This window comes from Crocodylus porosus, unplaced genomic scaffold (assembly GCF_001723895.1).
Source record: "Crocodylus porosus isolate Cpor-Errol unplaced genomic scaffold, CroPor_comp1, whole genome shotgun sequence".
Lineage (NCBI taxonomy): Eukaryota > Metazoa > Chordata > Crocodylia > Crocodylidae > Crocodylus > Crocodylus porosus.
Window position 1 is genome coordinate 123,618,984 of NW_017728931.1, and position 17,891 is coordinate 123,636,874.

The window sequence follows — 17,891 nt, forward strand, 5'->3', positions numbered from 1 at the left end:
AGGTTGGCTTGTTATCTTAATTAGATTTATCTATCAAAATACAGTTTCTTTTACTGATAGGCCTCTGTGATAGGAGTGTACTACTCTGTACCTGGCGTGTTATCAGCTTGAATGAAAACCACTTACCTGTGAGACTTTATATTGTTTAATTATATCTTGTTTAACATTAACAACTTCTGAAAGAGGCATCCGTGTGAATCCATGCCATGCAAGACAAATGGCCTCGTCTGGAATAAAATAATATTGATTAAGTCTTTGTGCAGAAAACCTTTCTAAATGTGTTCACTTTTCGTATTGTTTTCCTCTGCAGCTGCGATGAACACTGGGGTGGGCTCTACTGTGATGAGTCTGAGACATCCCTTCCAACACAACTTAAAGATAACTTCAACCGAGCTCCATCTAATCAGAACTGGCTAACAGTAAATGGGGGGAAATTGAGCACAGTCTGTGGAGCCGTGGCCTCTGGAATGGCTCTTCATTTCAGTGGGGTTAGTGTTTTACTCTGTGGTTATATCTTGCCTGTTAACTTTAATAATGGGATTGATTTTAAAAACTACATAGAAATTAAGTATAGGAAATAAATGTTAAATTTACATTTACTTCTTGGTTTGGGGTCAAACACTGGCAGATAGTATTGGTGCCTCTCAAAAAACAATGAAGAGAATTGATACCCCTTCTCCTGTACATACCATCTCCTACACAAGGAGGGCTCAATGTACAGATCCTCTGAAAGGAGAAGCCATATGGGATGCAGACTATAGAGCAAGGGAGAGGCTATGTATATATGAATATACCTACTCATTCCAAAAAGCCTTGCTCACAGAAACTCTTTGTACTGCTGCCAAAGATAATTTGTGCAGGGGATCTGAATTCAGTACTACTTCTGGCTCACTACATGTACATATATATTCAGAGTATTTTAATAATATATGAACACAGTTATTTTGAAGTCTATTGTGGGTATGTTTAGAACAACACCTATATCTGATTGTAACAATAATTAAACAGGCAAATTGTTTGCAGTTGCAAAACTGTTGTCACAAAATTACATATCTTTTTTTATCCCTTCCAAAGGCAAAATAAATACCGACAGAATGGAATATAGCATATTCCATTTTTTTGCAAAATTGCTAATTCCAAAATTGTAAATAATCATTTACATTTTAAAAAAGAGAATTATTATTTTGTTTCAGACTTGTAAGCCTTCTTATTAAGGGGTTGAGCCTTCAATAAAACAACTGAAAAATGAAATCTTTAGTTGAGTTTGCAGGAAGTAGTTGAAAAGCATCACAGTCCTAGCAGTTATGTTCACTGCCCTGCCACACTAACGGGTTTTTTTTCCTTTTTCAGGCTTGTAGTCGTTTGTTAGTTACAATGGATTTGAACCTCACTAATGCAGAATTCATCCAGTTTTATTTCATGTATGGATGCCTGATAACTCCTAACAGTCGGAACCAAGGAGTTCTGCTTGAGTACTCTGTGAATGGAGGAATTACCTGGAACCTCTTAATGGAAATCTTCTATGACCAGTTCAGCAAACCTGGGTCTGTAAATATATTCTTTTGCTAACACGCATTAATAATACAAAAGGAATATATTATTCTTCCAACTAGCACACTTGGATTTTTCAAAGTCTGTCCTGACTTTTAAAAGTATTGCTTGGAAGTAAGAAGATTTTAAATCTCTAGCCCCTTAAAATAGCCCAGCATCAATGCAGGCATTTTTGGACATATACCTACATTTCATTGAGCATGTGTAAAATCAGTTAACGTGCGTAAATGTTGGACTTAAAACTGGTTAGTTTAACACCAACTGGAGTCTGCGTCAACCGTTTAACTGGCAAATGCATGGCTGTATTTCACTAGTAAATATTAAAGTAAAACTATGCTCATCAGAAATTTCACTTTGATTTATAAACTCTTTTCTTGGATTTTACTATTTACTTATAAGATGGTTTCTGAATGACATAAGCACAACATTGTTGTTGAAGCCAGTGAGAAAGCAACTGGTCATTGAGAGTGGAACTCACTTCTGTGCAATCTAGAAAAGAAATGGGTGCTACTGGTATTGGCCTCAGAAGGACAGTTCAGCAACACACCAGTTGTTTTTCCCTCTTATTTCTCCCTGTACCTATCCACACCCCTTGTGAGAGAGGAAAATGTGTAGGAACAGTCATGAATGTTCCATGCCACTGAGGATTCCTCTGTGGTAGGGACATCCTCAGTACAGGGAACTAGATTAAGATTGTCCCCTTCACACCAACAGGTGGTGGGGATGGACTTTGTTAAAGCAGCTGGTCCTAGTCAGGTGCCAATTTTCAACTTCATTTTATTTTTCCTTCACAATCCAAGGCATAAAGACCTGCCTCCCACATGACTTCTTTTAATGATTGTATTTCAGCTTTGTGAACATTCTTCTTCCCCACGATGCCAAAGTGATTGGCACCCGTTTCCGCTGGTGGCAACCAAAACATGATGGTTTGGATCAGAATGACTGGGCTATTGACAATGTGCTGATATCTGGCTCAGCAGATCAGAGGACGGTGATGTTAGACACTTTTAGCAGTGCTCCATTGCCACAGCATGAACGTTCCCCAGCAGATGCTGGCCCCACAGGAAGGATTGCTTTTGATATGTTTATGGAAGACAAAACTACAGGTAAAAGTTTGATACAGATCAGAATCAAAGAGCGTGAAGTTAGCAGAGCTGCTTCTAAACCTGAGCTTGCTGATCTCACTGCAAAGGATACCAGAGACAGTCTGTGTGTTATACTTTTGTAATATTTTTGTACAACCAAATGTAGGAACTTACTTTTAAAGCCACTAACTGTGCACGAAAGAAGAGTAAATATGGAGAAAAATACAGGTTTTCATAGATTCATAGATAGGGTCGGAAGGGGCCTCAATAGATCATGGAGTCTGACCCCCTGCATAGACAGGAAAGTGTGCTGGGTTCAGATGACCCCAGCCAGATGCCTGTCTAACCTCCTCTTGAAGACCCCCAGGGTAGGGGAGAGCACCACCTCCCTTGGGAGCCCATTCCAGATTTTGGCCACTCTAACTGTGAAAAAGTTCTTCCTAATGTCCAGTCTAAATCTGCTCTCTGCTTGCTTATGGCCATTATTTCTTGTAACCCCAGGGGCGCCTTGGTGAGTAGAGCCTCACTAATTCCCTTGTGCACCCCCATGATGAATTTATAGGCAGCCACAAGGTAGCCTCTCAACCTTCTCTTGCAGAGGCTGAAGAGGTCCAGGCGCCCTAGTCTCTCCTCATATGGCTTGGCCTGCAAGCCCTTAACCATACAAGTGGCCCTTCTCTGAACCCTCTCAAGGTTGTCCACATCCCTCTTAAAGTGTGGCGCCCAAAACTGGATGCAGTACTCCAACTGTGGTCTCACCGGTGCCCAATAGAGGGGAAGTATCACCTCCTTGGTTCTGTTTGTCATGTCTGATGATGCACGATAAAGTGCAGTTAGCTTTGCTGATGGCTTCGTCAGACTAACGACTCATGTTCATCTTGGAGTCCACTAGGACTCTGAGATCCCTTTCCACTTCTGTGCTGCTGAGCAGGTCATTTCCTAGGCAGTAGGTGTGCTGGACATTTTTCCTCCCTAGGTACAGCACTATGCATTTCTCCTTGTTAAATCACATTCTATTGTTTTCTGCCCATTTGTCAAACCTGTCCAGGTCTGCCTGTAGTTGTTCCCTGCCCTCCAGCGTGTCCACTTCTCCCCATAGCTTAGTGTCATCTGCAAACTTGGACAGAGTACACTTCACTTCCTCGTCCAAGTTATTATTCTAAAATAATTTCCTTTCCTGGAAATTTGCTTCCTATTTCATGGACGTTTTCAAACAGAGGTGTTTAAAATAGTTCCTAAGGTGGTTAAATTGTTGTGTTTTATCATTACTAAGAAAAAAGGGAAATACTTGTGCATTTGTTAAAGATACTGTGTATCTTTTTAAATGGTATGTATGTTATAAAACCATACTATTCCTTTTATAGGGTCTAGTGTAACAAGACTTTATACTATGAATAATAATTCTTATGTTTTAAAAATATTTTAAAATGTCTGAGCTCAGAAGTAGCAAAGGCTGTTGTGAACAGTAAGTATAATACAGTTATATGGGAATGATGGGTACTAAAGTTCTCAGAAATATTTCAGAGAACAATACTAACTTACTTGTACACAGTTGAAAAAATAAGCCATTCTTTCATTAGCAATTTACACTATTTAGATGTTTCAGTAATACAGTATTAACTTTCATATTTTTTAAGTGAATGAACACTGGCTGTTCCATGATGATTGCTCAATTGAAAGATTCTGTGAATCTCCTGATGGGGTTATGATCTGTGGTAGCCATGATGGTAGGGAAGTTTATGCAGTTACCCATGACCTAAGTCCTACAGAAGGCTGGATTATGCAATTCAAGGTAAACGCTTTATCATCTATGTCTTTTCCATCATTTTCAAACTGTGGTACACATACCCCTGCTTTGCCTAAAGTTTAGTAATGGCAGTGGAGCTTCTGACAGGTCAGTGCATGGTAAACGATAGCACTGCAGCATATCGACATCACTGTCCATATTCGGCACCGTTACACATCGCTGACATCTGCTCCATGCTCTAATTAGAATGTGCTGGAGTCAGGGGCAACACGTAGGGGGTTCACACAGGTGCATGTGCACCCCTGAGCATGGCAGTGCACCCCCTACAAAAAGGTGCTGCCAGCAGAGTCTGCAGGTGGTCTCCTCACCCCTCTGCTGACAGTGCCGGTGGCATCTGCAGGAGCTCCTGCTTGCTGCTGCCATGTTCCCACCACTGCACTCCTGCCACCACCGTACCCCCCCAGCCACCAGGGCATGCATCGTTCATGGCTGGAGTAGACTTGATTAATCAAGTCTGTTGGAACATGCTAATTAGCATGCTCCCGCAGCTTCAGCATCATGTGTATTCAGCATCCCCATGCTTCAAAATGGCAGTGGGGGCACTTCAACTAAAGCTCATCGAACAAGCTTTAGCTAAAGTGCCCCTGCTGCCATTTTGAAGTATGGGCACTGAATACACAAGATGCTGCAGGCACTTTAATTAGCTTCCAAGAGCCATTCTAATTAAAGTGCCCCCTTCCCCTAAGGGGAAGACACCCATTCTTCCTAAGGAATGAACATGCAAATGCATCTGTTGCAGGGGGAACAATCAGCTATATTTTGCAGGTAAAGAGATATACAGCCAAAAATGTTTGCAAATCACTGTTCTACATAGTTCTGACAACCTGTTGTTCTGCTGTTTTTCTCTCCTGGAAAAATTTCCAGAACAGCAAATGATATATAGGCCAGGGGATCTGTACCACTGCCTGCTGCTGAACGGCTTATGATGTCACTCTCTAGTAACTGGCCTACGTTTTAATACTTAATACTTAATATTACTGACAGTTTAGAGACAATCTTGGGTTCTTCTCCAGTGCTGCAGGTGTATGAACATGATACAGGTGGGAGATTCACTCCCCAGTGCACTGCATATTTTGTCATAACTGATTAGTAAAGTAACAGCTAATCAAAGCATTGGCTTTATTTACTGCCATTTAAAATATTGGTGTCTTAAATTGCACTGTTATGGGACAGTGATAGGAGAAGTACACCTTAACAGTGAAATCCACTGACTCGTAGTATGACTTTCACTCAATTTCCAGTTTGCACATTGTGAATAACGAAAGCTACAGAATGACAAGTGTGATGTAAGTTCTGCAAGTGCTGTAACTCAAAGTACACTCTACAGTCACCTTTCTTTCTGTAAAATTTCTTAAAACATAACCATCCACACAGTTCTGGGACTGAAAGGATTATACCTACTTACCTCCTTTTATCTGTCTTAGATTTCTGTTGGATGTAAAAATTCAGAAAAAATTGCACAGAACCAAGTCCACGTGCAGTATTCCACTGACTTTGGTGTGAGTTGGAGCTATTTAGTACCTCAGTGCTTACCTGCTGATCCAAAATGTTCTGGGAGTGTTTCACAGCCCTCTGTCTTCTTTCCAACAAAAGGATGGAAAAGGATAACATATCCACTGCCTGAAAACCTTGTGGGCAAGTAAGTATGAAAAAGTAGATCATCATGGTGGGTACAGCCTTAAATATACATTATAGCCTGAAAATCATAATTATATATACATTTATTTAAACATGTACTCTGGCCTCTGTTCAGCAACCTTCTTAAGTACTCACCTAATTTTAAGGATTTCAAGACTTTAAATCAAGCATATGCTTAAGAACTCTGGTAAATCACTTCCTTTTTGTCTATTCAAAGTCTATCAGTTCCCCACAGCTGTCCATTTTAATAAAGAGGTTTATTAACTTATGTCCCCAATAGCTCTGCAGGGCCAACATGACCCTGGGAGAAACTAGACTATGTCCTTTCTCTTAACATCACCAGAATTTTAACTGAATTCTAGCTGCATGTGTTTGCAAACAACAGAAGCTATACTGGTATAACTAAAGGTAAAATTAGATGCACTGAATCTTTTTATGCACCAGAAAAAACACTCTTAATTGAAGATTCCACATTGGTTTTTCAGAGGTAGCAATTGGGGGAAGAGACTTTTTTTTGTATTATTCATAATCCTAACAAGTGAGATATGGAGAAACAATTAGCATGGAAACTTAAAGTCAGTTTTCAAGTTTGAACCACCTTCTGGGCTTCTGAACTACTGACATATTATTTTCTTTGGAGGTCCTCAGAAGTTCCTCCCATTTTTCCCTTATCTTACTATTGAAGAGTCCTTGCATCACGTCAGCTTTTCTTCCTACAGAAAGGGGTTGAATGGAATTTTCTTCAAAGCTCCACTCTTAAGAGTTTGCTGGAGAGTATTGCCAAGTTCTTCCTTCTTGGTAACTAACTTTTTTCAACTCTAGTCCCTGCCATCCTAGAAATAAGAGATCAAGATCATATTTCATGCCTCTGTCTCATCTAGGCTACACCACTTTATCTTTAATCCAGCTTTCTTGGGCAGTGCCGTTCTAGACCTTCAAAGGAATATAACTGAGACTTGATTTTTCTATAAAAACTCAAAGCAGCAGAATGATATGACCCTCTGTGCTGTATATTTCTTATTCTTTCTTATCAAATTTGGTAATGAACAAATGACAAAAGGAAGATTTTCTCTTTTAGTCTGAATCTGTACTGCATATTTTAACCTGCCTAGAGACCACATTCTACTAGTGACAAGAATTTTCCTTTTTATAGAAATGTTTTACTCAAATTATCTGTTAATGCTGCATTAATTTGTCTTTTCTCCATAAAATTAGGTTGTTTTATTTAAAAGCTTTGAATTATTTATTTTAAAAATAAATTATCTCTGAAGATAATTTTTTTCCGGCTTTCTGTCAACAGTGAATCTCTCCAGATCAAGTATGTATGTTCTAAGGGATATATATATATGTTTCAGTGGATTACTATGAAGACTGCCAAACATTAATTTAAAATATCATGATTCTAAAGATGCCTAATTGTGCATCATAGGTACGCCACTGTATTCAGTGGAACTCCTTGCAAGTCAAGGGCTGAGTGAGACGATATGTGGTAGAGCTCACGTGAAAAATCTCTTTGTTTTACAAAACAATTAAATATTTCTAAGCTGAAAGCAAGAAATATGCATCTTATCATTTTGGTCAAAATAATGATAATTTTGTTTAAATAATAACACATAATTATGACTTTCATTTAGAAGAACTATCAGATAATAAAAATATTAATTACCATATGTTCTATAGGGAAGAGTCCAATTTTCCCTTTACCATGCTATCCATAAACATATGTATTTAGTCTACTGTTTTCATTTGTACAAAACTATCTGTTTTATCTGCATCTGTTTTTCTTCATTCTTGTGTTTCTAGTCCAGTGAGGTTTAGGTTCTATCAAAAATATTCAGATATGCAGTGGGCCATTGATAATTTCTATCTGGGACCTGGTTGCTTAGAAAACTGTAGAGGCCATGGTGACTGCTTGAAAGAACAGTGCATCTGTGATCCTGGTTACTCTGGACCAAACTGCTACCTAACCCAATCTCTGAAGGTAATTTTAATCAATTTAGTTATGGGGGGACTCTGCTGTGTTTGAGGAATTGAGTCTATTTAACTTTAAAGAACAGAGCTTGGTTCAAATAGAAGTTCAAACATTGGATATACTCAAATCCACATTCATATCTAAACTGCACATCCCAGGATCATATCTTCAAAAATATATCTTTTTCATGTTGTAGTGTAAAGAAGTATCGCTTTGCTGAGGTTTCTGTCTTGCTGCAGAAAGGAGGCTGTAGACCAATGGCTTGAAGTTGCAGCAAAATAAATTTAGATTGGATATCCAGGAAAACTTCTTCACTCTCAGAATAGTGAGTGAGTAGAACAGATTGCCTAGGGAAGCTGTGGACTCTCCATCACTGGAGGTGTTCAGAAAGAGGTTGGACAGGCACTGGTCATGGATGATCTAGGCATAGCTATACCTATTTTCTACCATGCTTCTGGGCTATACTGCTTGCTCCAATTACCCTCCACCCCTTTTTCTTCCTGCTATATGTGTCAGGGTGTTTTTAAGCCACCCCAGGGGCATTGGGTGTTGTCTACAGCTAAGGATGGGGACTTCAACAAGGATGTACCAATTCTCTTGCTAGGAGCAAAGCCAGAGGTGTCTAGCTACTTGAATTTGCAGGTAGCAAATTTAATAGCGATTACAGCCAATTATGCTGCAGTAAGCAGCTGCATGTGTAGATGTGGACACTTATTATGCAGTAATTAGCTTTACTGTGCAGTAAGGCATCTCATGTAGATGCTCTCAGAGACTCTGATTCTAAGACTTGTTAGTGTAATAAGTGTTTGTGCAGACTGCTTATATTAATATATGTTCCCTTAAGTAGCTCAAAACTTTCACTTTCCATGTGTATTCTCATAAATAAAACCTTGTTTGTACAAATATTAGTAGAGAATAATATCAAAAGCTCACGAATGCCATAAGAGCAACCAATATTTTATTCACACCAGTGTTTGTGAATAAAGTTTCAATAGCTTTACTGCTGGGATCACTGCATCCCTGTTTTTAGTAATTAGAGACATATTTTCTTGTGAATACAGCTTAGCCTGACCCCTTTAATCATAACAGATGCTAATCATTTCTGGCACAGTTTTGTCCTTACAGTTGCATACAAGTGATTCCACTTTGACTGTTTATTGTCTGACTGCTGTTTATTAGGGCTGTGCAAAGCTTTGGTTGCTGACTCTGAATCCAAATCAAATCTCTCTGAATTGAATTGGAAGCCTCTGAATCGATTTGGAGAGATTCGATGATTTGGCCATAGACACAGCTTTATATGTTGTTTTTCTACATACCTTGAGGTACCAGGTGTGGCTCATGAACACTGAGATGGTGAGACAGATGGAGTGTCCCACAGGAATGTGGGGGGGTTCCCTGTGCACTTGGTGGTGGACCCAGAAGTGGACCAAAAGTATTTCCGGTCCACTTCCAGGTCTACCATGGGGCACGTGAGACCCCTCCCCTGCCCCCCCAGCTTGGCAGCTGGTGCCTTCTGGGCCGGGGGGGGGGGTCACCCAGGGTCCCCCCATGGGCAGTTGCCAAGCGCTTGGCAGCAGACCAGGAAGTGGACTGAAAATACTTGCAGTCCACTTCCAGGTCCACTGCCGAGTGTGTGGAGAACGCCCCCGCACACTCCCATGGGACACTCCATCTACCCCACCATCTCAGCATCCACGAGCCATGCCTGGTACTTCATGGTACATAGAAAAAACATATAAAGCTGTGTCTATAGCTGAATTGCTGATCAGAATCAAATCTTCAGATTTGGCCAGATCGACTTGGGACGGTAAACCAAATCAGTGAATCAAATCACTGTCCCCCAGATCAGACCAAATCTGAATCAAATTCTGCCTGCTTTGCACACCCTTACTGCTTATCTTCTTTTTCTTTGGCAGTCCCTCACATCATGGATGATTGTCTTCCATGAGTGTCATATATATCTGTGAGTCCAAATATGGCTGACAAGGCTGATATGGGATCGTCAGACTGTGTTGCAACTTAGGCACGTGGGGTGGGTGGCTCTGGATTCTTGATTAGGTCTGCAACACACTGTTCCTGCCACTCCTGTTGTCATCGTAAGGTTATCATAAGTACTGAGATCCTTGCAGTATTCTTCCTTCATTCATGGGCGATAGTCTCCTATGAGCTGATGTCCATGTTGCATTTCTTAAGTTGGCCTTGAGGGTACCCTTGAAGTGCTTTCTCTGCCCTCCTTTTGGGCTTGCGCCTTGACTGAGTTGGGAGAATAAAACTTGGTTTGGGAGTCTGGAGTCGGGCATCTGGATACCATGGGTGGCCCAGCAAAATTGATGTTGGATGATCATCACCTCAATGTTCATGATGTTTGCTTATAAGAAAACACTAATGTTGGAGTGTCTGTCTTCCCTGGATTCAGAGGATCTTCTGCAGGTCTCAGCTCCATACAGTAAGGTGGGGATCACAACTGCTTGATAAACCATGAGCTTGGTTTTAGATCTGATGTCACATTTCCTCACATATCAGAAAGCTACACTTGTCCATTTGAGGCAATGTTGGATTTCTTCATCAATGTCAGTCTTCTGTGAGAGATGGCTTTTTGGTATGGAAAATACTCAACATTCTCCAGAGTCTCAGCATGAATCTAAATTGTTACCAGAGCTGCGGACTACTCATTAAGAGCTTGTTGATGGAGGACCTTAGTCTTCTGAATGCTAAGTGTCAGTTCCATTTTCTTGTATGCCTTGATAAAAATGTTGACAGTTACCTAAAGGTCTGCTTCCAAGTGTGCACAGTTTACAACATTATTGGCATATTGGAGCTTCATGATTGAGGTTGAGGTGGTCTTGGTTTTGACTGTGAGTCATCTTAGATTAAACAGTTTACTGTCCATTCAGTAGTTTAGGTCCACTCCAGCTGGAAGCTTGTTGGTAGTCAGATGTAGCATCACAGTAAGGAATATCAAAAAGAGTTTGGAGTGATGACACAGCCTTGCTTAATTCCCATCTTAACGTCAAAAAGGATCTGTGATGGATCCATTATTGAGAACCACTGTTTGCATACTGTCATGGAGCAGGCAAAGAATGGTGATGAATTTCAGTTAGCATCCATACTACAGAAGGATCCTCCACTGCACTTCTCGGTTGACAAGAGTCGAAGGCTTTTGTGAGGTCAAAGAAGGCCATATGGAGAGGTTTATGTTGTTCCTGGCATTTTTCCTGCAGCTGGAAAGCTCTGAAGATTATGTCAGTTGTGCCTCTTGATGCCCTAAACCCACATTGAGATTCCAAGAGGAGCTCTTCAGCAAGTGGAAAGAGACAACTCAGGAGGGTTCTCACAATGATCTTTCCTGTGGGACAGCAAGGCAATCCCTCTATAATTTCCAGTTAGACTTGCCTCCTGTCTTGAAAATTGTCACAATCATGGTGTCCCTGAGGTCATCTGGGATGTCTTCATCATTCCATTTTTCACTCCTTATATGCCGGGGCTGGATGTTACTATGAATTTTGTATGACAGGTAGTCCAATGGAGCCCTAATCTTAATTTTGCCTCTGAACACAACGAGAATACCAACAATAAATAATAGTTATAGCTCCTATTTATCATACAGTTTAATGTCTTTGTTTGTATCCATATGCCCACACTTAATAACTAGACTGTGTGTGTGCATGGGGAGCAGGTTTTGTGGGGTTGCAAAAAAAAAAAAAAGGGGAAGGATGTTATCTAGCACTAAGTCATTACTTTTATGTCTGATGGATGCAATCAGGTGATATAATTTAAATAAAATGTACTGTCTGTACAAAGGCAGTGGACCTTAGCTCCTGAGAGGAAAAAAAAAATCACTTCACTATTTTTATGAACATTTCAAACGTACTTCAAAAGTCAATTATAACTGGGTTAGCTAAAAAGGCTGTAGAGCAGAATGATTCTTCTAGTTGTTGCTCAAATGCTACATACTGTTTTTTCTTTTTTTTTTTTTACAGACTTTCCTGAAGGAACGCTTTGACAATGAAGAAATTAAACCAGATTTATGGATGTCCTTGGAAGGTGGAAATGCTTGTACTGAATGTGGAATTCTAGCAGAGGATACAGCTCTGTATTTTGGAGGCACTACTGTAAGAGAGGCTGTCACTCAAGACCTGGATCTAAGGGGTGCCAAGTATGTCATGTTACCAGCTAGAATTTGGCATAGCTGATGTGTTCTAACAAAGGGCTTCATTAATAATAATAATAGAGATCAGATTGGTAACAAACATATAAATAAAGAGTAACAGATAAGACAGCTTACAGGAATGATGATACTGAACTTTTCACTTCTAAGCCACAGTTCAGAGTCATCTCTGGTAGACAATGACAAATAGTTCTTATTTTTACCGTCAACTGGAATTTTTTCACTGACATTTGTGAAATGAGTTATTATTTATTTTTGTGGAGTATCTTGCTGCTTTGTAGGTATATGACAAGAAAAGCTCCTTACTCAAAAGAGTTTAGAACTTATAGACAAAGTTTAAGAATAGTGCCGTGCTAGTGACAACTGTGTTACAACCTCAACTTCACAACTGACACCAGCTGGTACTCTGGCTGCCAGTCTCAGCAAAGAGGTGAAGAACTAAGTGGGCACGAGGAAAAAAATCTGTACATGCCTGTGCTGTCCCCCATGTGTATGTGCCTGTGCTGTGCCCATTCTATATATTGACAGTATTTGGGAGGGTCACACCAGCACATCTCACAAACACCCAAAAGGTTTTCAAAAAATAAGTAACCAAAGGTATTTACTTAAAAAATGCCAATTGTGTTTATTTAAGTTGGGCTATAGGAGAATTGGATTTAACCACGTATCATCTGGGTTCTGGGTAGGGCATGTACTACACTGAAGAAACAGCTATTAAAAAAACCCCTAGAGACTTCTTCCTTAGCATGAGAGTGGTGTAGACAGGAGCCAATTTGAGTATATCATACAGATTTTTCTAAGTGAAGTTGAAACATTAACATTTCAAAAATGGCCAAGGGAATTTCCTCTTGAGGCCTGTCTTCACTGAAGGCCTTGGAGAAAGAAAAGCATGATATTTGCCAGACGGTTAAAGGAACAAGTCTCTGTGGTAATTTGCAACAAAATGCCATGTCCTGCCAGCATTTACAGATGTGAATGGCTTTTCTCGGGTAAGTAACTCCACTGAAATGAGGGAACATATGGAAAATAATGTGCTTAAAGTGACTACAGAATTGGGCCTTAAAATGTTTCCGTGGCTTTTTCTTTCCCTTTAAAAATTCGTATTTCCCATCTGTATATTTATTGCAACAAAATAGAATTGCCCAGTGATGAGACAGCTGTGAAATATAACCTTTTTTCACTCATATAAAAGATTTTATCACATTTGTTTAATATACATAAACTAGATATATAAAATACACAGCTTTTGCATACTTATAAGGCCAGATCTTCAGCCATGGTAAGTAGCATGCTTCCATTAGAGCCCTGATGCCAATTTATATGAGCTAAGAATATAGCCTATAAAATATAGGAGACAAAGCATACTAATATTATTGTTTTCCTCATCCTCTTGCTTTAAAGTGTCACTAATTCTGCTGAATTACATGCAGAATTTGTTTTAATATGTAGCTCATCTCTTTCTTTTTTATGTTTTACTGGAATTACTTCTGATTTTCATTAAGTTAATTTCCTTGCTTAATTTCAAACACAGATGAATGTGCTGTGCCCATAGTGGCCTATTTGCATTTATAGAGGTCTGTTTCTGCAAGATTCACTAAAAACCTATCTTTGTCCTAAGTAAACATCAGTTTGGTTTAATAAAACTTTCTGGTATATTGAATATTGTCAATATATTTTTTGACAGTAAACAAATCTGTCATGTAAGAAAGAGTCTACTATATTATTTGGATATACTGTATTCTGTGTGTAACTATCAATGTGTTTCCCTTCAGATTTCTACAGTATTGGGGAAGAATTGGGAGTGAAAACAACATGACAACCTGTCACAGACCAACATGCAGGAAGGAGGGAGTTCTGTTAGATTATTCAGTTGATGGAGGCAAGTAAACATTTTAGTTGCATGTGAACATATTTTTTTATACTCAAACACAGTAAATGCTTTACTGTGCCAATTTAGACCAGCTGAGACCAATAAAAATATAGAATCTCTTATTCAGAGCTATAATTTCCAACTATGAAAGATATTTGTGTCTCTTATTTGTATCTCTTCTCATATAAAATTTTCTTCTGTGTTTCTGAAGAAAAGGACCCCATCCTGCTACCTGTGACAGGGAGCCATCCCAGGGCCAGGTCTTGTGTCAGCCTGTCCACCTGTCTAAGTAGGGTAGTCTGCCCTGTCTCACCTGCCACAACTTTGCTGTTCCCTAAAACGTGTAAAATGCAAGAGGCTGCCCATTTTATTGTCCTGATGCCAGGGGGGCGCTGTACATGACACTGACCTTCCCTTATCTTGTCCCACGCCTTGCAGATGTCATTCCTGAGTTGTTCTATGCTCCGGCTTTAGGCCAGACCAAACTCAGCACACTGTTAGGCCTCACTCATACTGCCCTGTTCTAGGCGTCACATACTGCCTCCCTCTCACTGGGGTCTCTATCGCTCCACCCTCTCTCATTAGGCCTCTTGCACTCATGCCCCTTACTGGGCCACATTCACTCTGCCCTGCTTCCTTGAGCAGCTCCTGTAGGCCATCAGGTTTATCTCTGCACTCCTTGCACAGTCCTGGCACAGCCTTTTGGGCCTCTCCTGTGACCCTCACCTGCACAGTAACTGGGCAGTTCACCAAATACTGAGCTGACTCTGACCCTAGCCCCTCACTGGGTAACACAACCCATCAGTTGCCTAACTGGGGCCAGTGACTTGCCCCTTCTACTCGTGGGTCCCTCTATGCTGCCTCACTTGGCCTTAGACCCACTTGTGGCCTCAGGTCTCTGAAGACTTACCTGGAGCTCAGTACTCATCCCCGTCACTGACGCCTCCACACACTTGCCCCCTCTATGGAGCATCCACACTCGCTCCCTTCTCTGGGGCTTCCAGGGTCTTACCACACTCGCTCCCTTCTCTGGGACTCAGGTGCTTGAAGGCATGCTTGGCCCCCATGCCTGTCCCTGGGTGTGGGTAACCCACCAGGATGTGGGGGCTGGGGTTTTAAGGCACCCCTCCTTGCCTTTCACAAGGGAGGTAACTGGCCTGGCATTTCCGGGGGACTGTTACACCACAGACAGCCCCACCAGACCACCCATCCCAGGCAGGGTGCAGTTTTCAGTCTTACCCAGAACCAACACCAGCCTACCTGCCTTGGTCTTATCCCCTACTGGGCTAGGAGCTCTGGTGCTGCTGCTGGATGGCTCTCACTGGTCCAGCTCTCCAGACCCTTCCTAATCATTTCATAGATTACATAGACATTAGGGCTGGAACGGACCTTGGAAGATCATGGTCCAGCCCCCTGCCCCAGGAGCAGGAAGTCAGCTGGGGTCAAAGGATCCCAGCAAGAAAAACATCCAAATGTCTCTTAAAGGAGTCCAGAGCAGGTGCTTGCACCACCTCTGGCAGCAGTCTGTTGCAGGCCTTGGGGGCTCAGACAGTAAAGAAGTTCTTCCTTATGTCCAGCCTGAAATGGTCTTGGAGGAGTTTGTGACCATCTGACCTTGTCAGCCCTTGGGGCACTCTGGTAAACAGGCATTCCCCCAGATCTTGATGTACACCCCTTATATACTTATAGGAAGCTACCAGGTCCCCCCTGAGCCTGCGCTTTTCCAGGCTGAAGAGTTCCATAGCTCTCAGGCTCTCATCATAAGGCCTGTTTTCCTGCCCTCTGATCATGCACGTGGCTCTCCTCTGGACTCTCTCAAGCTTCTCCACATCCTTTTTAAATTGTGGAGCCCAGAATTAGATGCAGTACTCCAGCTGCGGCCTCGCCAAGGCTGAGTACAGAGGGAGGATGACATCTTGGGATCTGCTAGAGAAGCATCTGTGGATGCAAGCCAGAGTGTTGCTTGCTTTGCCAGCTGCAACATCACATTGGTGGCTCATATTCATCTTGTGGTCAATCATGACCCCCAAGTCCCTTTCGGCCATTGTGCTAGCAAGCGTCGCACTGCCGAACCTATAAGCATGCAGTGGGTTTTTCCTTCCCAAAGTGGAGAATCTTGAATTTTTTGGTGTTAAACACCATCAGGTTTACATCCACCCATTTTCTGAGCCTGTCAAGGTTGGCCTGGATCACCATCCTGTCCTCAGGTGAGTACACTTTATCCCAAAGTTTGGTGTCATCAGCGAACTTGGCCAGTCCACTGCTGACACCAATGTCCACATCATTAATGAAGATGTTGAAAAGTATAAGCCCAAGCATGGAACCTTGGGTGACCCCACTGGTCACGGCACACCATGATGATTGACTTCCGTAAACTACCACTCTCTGGGTCTGACCTTGGAGCCAATTCCCCAGCCAGTGGACTGTCATGTAGCCGAGGCCGCAGTTGGTCAGTGTTTCTGTGAGATGATCATGGGATACCAGATCAACTCAATCCCCGTCATTATGCAGGGCTGTCAGCTCCCTAGACCTCCTTCCGGCTCGGACATGGCTCCCCGCCGGGGCCTTTAGCCACTCAGGCCCTTGTCTGTCTCCAGGCCAGTCAGAACCCCAGGCCCCCTGGTTCTGGGTGTCCCTTACAGTGGGCACTCTAGCTCTTTTGACCATCTTGCTCCTGGTGCCAGCATTGACCAGTCAAGTGTTTTGTCTAGGCTCTTCCACTGCTTACCCACTCCCTCTCAGCTAGGCTCACCTGAGCCTCAGGCCTCACCCCTACCTGTTTTAAATCAGGGGCTTGTCTGGCCCCTGTGTAGGCCTGCAAGCTGTTAGCCTCATGTCTAGTCTTGGCCTTGCTTTTACTGGCCCTAGCGTTCTCTCTGGGGCACCTAGGAACCTCCAGCCATTCCCAGTAGTTCCTCCCTTACCTTACAGTGTTGTGTGAACAGGAACAGCATCAGCAGCTCAGCCGGGTGTTGCTGTTCCCCAGCTGCTTGCAGCAAACTGCTGGCTCAGCCCTGTAGGCCGGGATTTAAAATGGCCATCTCATCAGGGCTGGCCTGCACCTGCTGGTTGCCTGGTCTCAGCCTTAAAGTGGCAGACACCCAAAGGTGCACCACACTACCTTTATGCATACAGAATATGCTGCCATTAGAAATACTAATATTGTGTGTAAAGGTTACCCGCTTCTATTAGAAGTTAAGAGTTTTCCACTTTAAGAACACAGCTACTATCTCATGCCTTCCAATTATGTTCCTTTAATCTTCTGTCAGCTTATGTTTTATTTTGTTTACAATGGTAATTCCTTTTGTTATAGGAATATCTTGGACCTTACTTCATGAGATGGATTATCAGAAGTATGTCTTGGTCAGGCATGACTACATACTCCTCCCTGAACATGCTCTAACCAATACAACTCGCCTGCGCTGGTGGCAGCCATTTGTAATTAACAGTGGCATTGTGGTTTCAGGCCCAGACCGTGCTCAGTGGGCACTAGATAACATACTAATTGGAGGAGCTGAGATCAATCCCAGTCAACTGGTAGATACATTTGATGATGGTAAGGAAGAACGTAGCAAACATTCTGTTGTGCTGTCACTGTCAAATGTCAGAAGTTTACAGACAGTATGTTGAACTAAATAAATGTGACAAAAAGCTTTTCAATGAACATATATTTCATTTTTCTGTATGTGAAATGTTCTCTTTTAGCTAGCAAATGCAAAGTATATATTTTATTGCCTACATCAGTTTTAAGTATTAATTAGTCATTATTATTTTTATTAATACCAATTTTTTCACTACAA

General features: G+C 41.7%; 1 protein-coding gene across 1 annotated transcript in view; it reads left to right on the forward strand.

Annotated features, from left to right (window-relative positions):
- RELN (reelin) overlaps window positions 1-17,891 on the forward strand; it is a 560,682-nt gene that overhangs the window by 506,516 nt on the left and 36,275 nt on the right. The window contains exons 48-56 of the mRNA XM_019543587.1: window positions 311-488; window positions 1,351-1,544; window positions 2,401-2,657; window positions 4,274-4,428; window positions 5,868-6,082; window positions 7,885-8,062; window positions 12,034-12,209; window positions 13,994-14,100; window positions 17,405-17,647. Coding sequence (XP_019399132.1) covers window positions 311-488; window positions 1,351-1,544; window positions 2,401-2,657; window positions 4,274-4,428; window positions 5,868-6,082; window positions 7,885-8,062; window positions 12,034-12,209; window positions 13,994-14,100; window positions 17,405-17,647 — 1,703 coding nt within the window. The remainder of the gene's footprint in view (window positions 1-310; window positions 489-1,350; window positions 1,545-2,400; window positions 2,658-4,273; window positions 4,429-5,867; window positions 6,083-7,884; window positions 8,063-12,033; window positions 12,210-13,993; window positions 14,101-17,404; window positions 17,648-17,891) is intronic.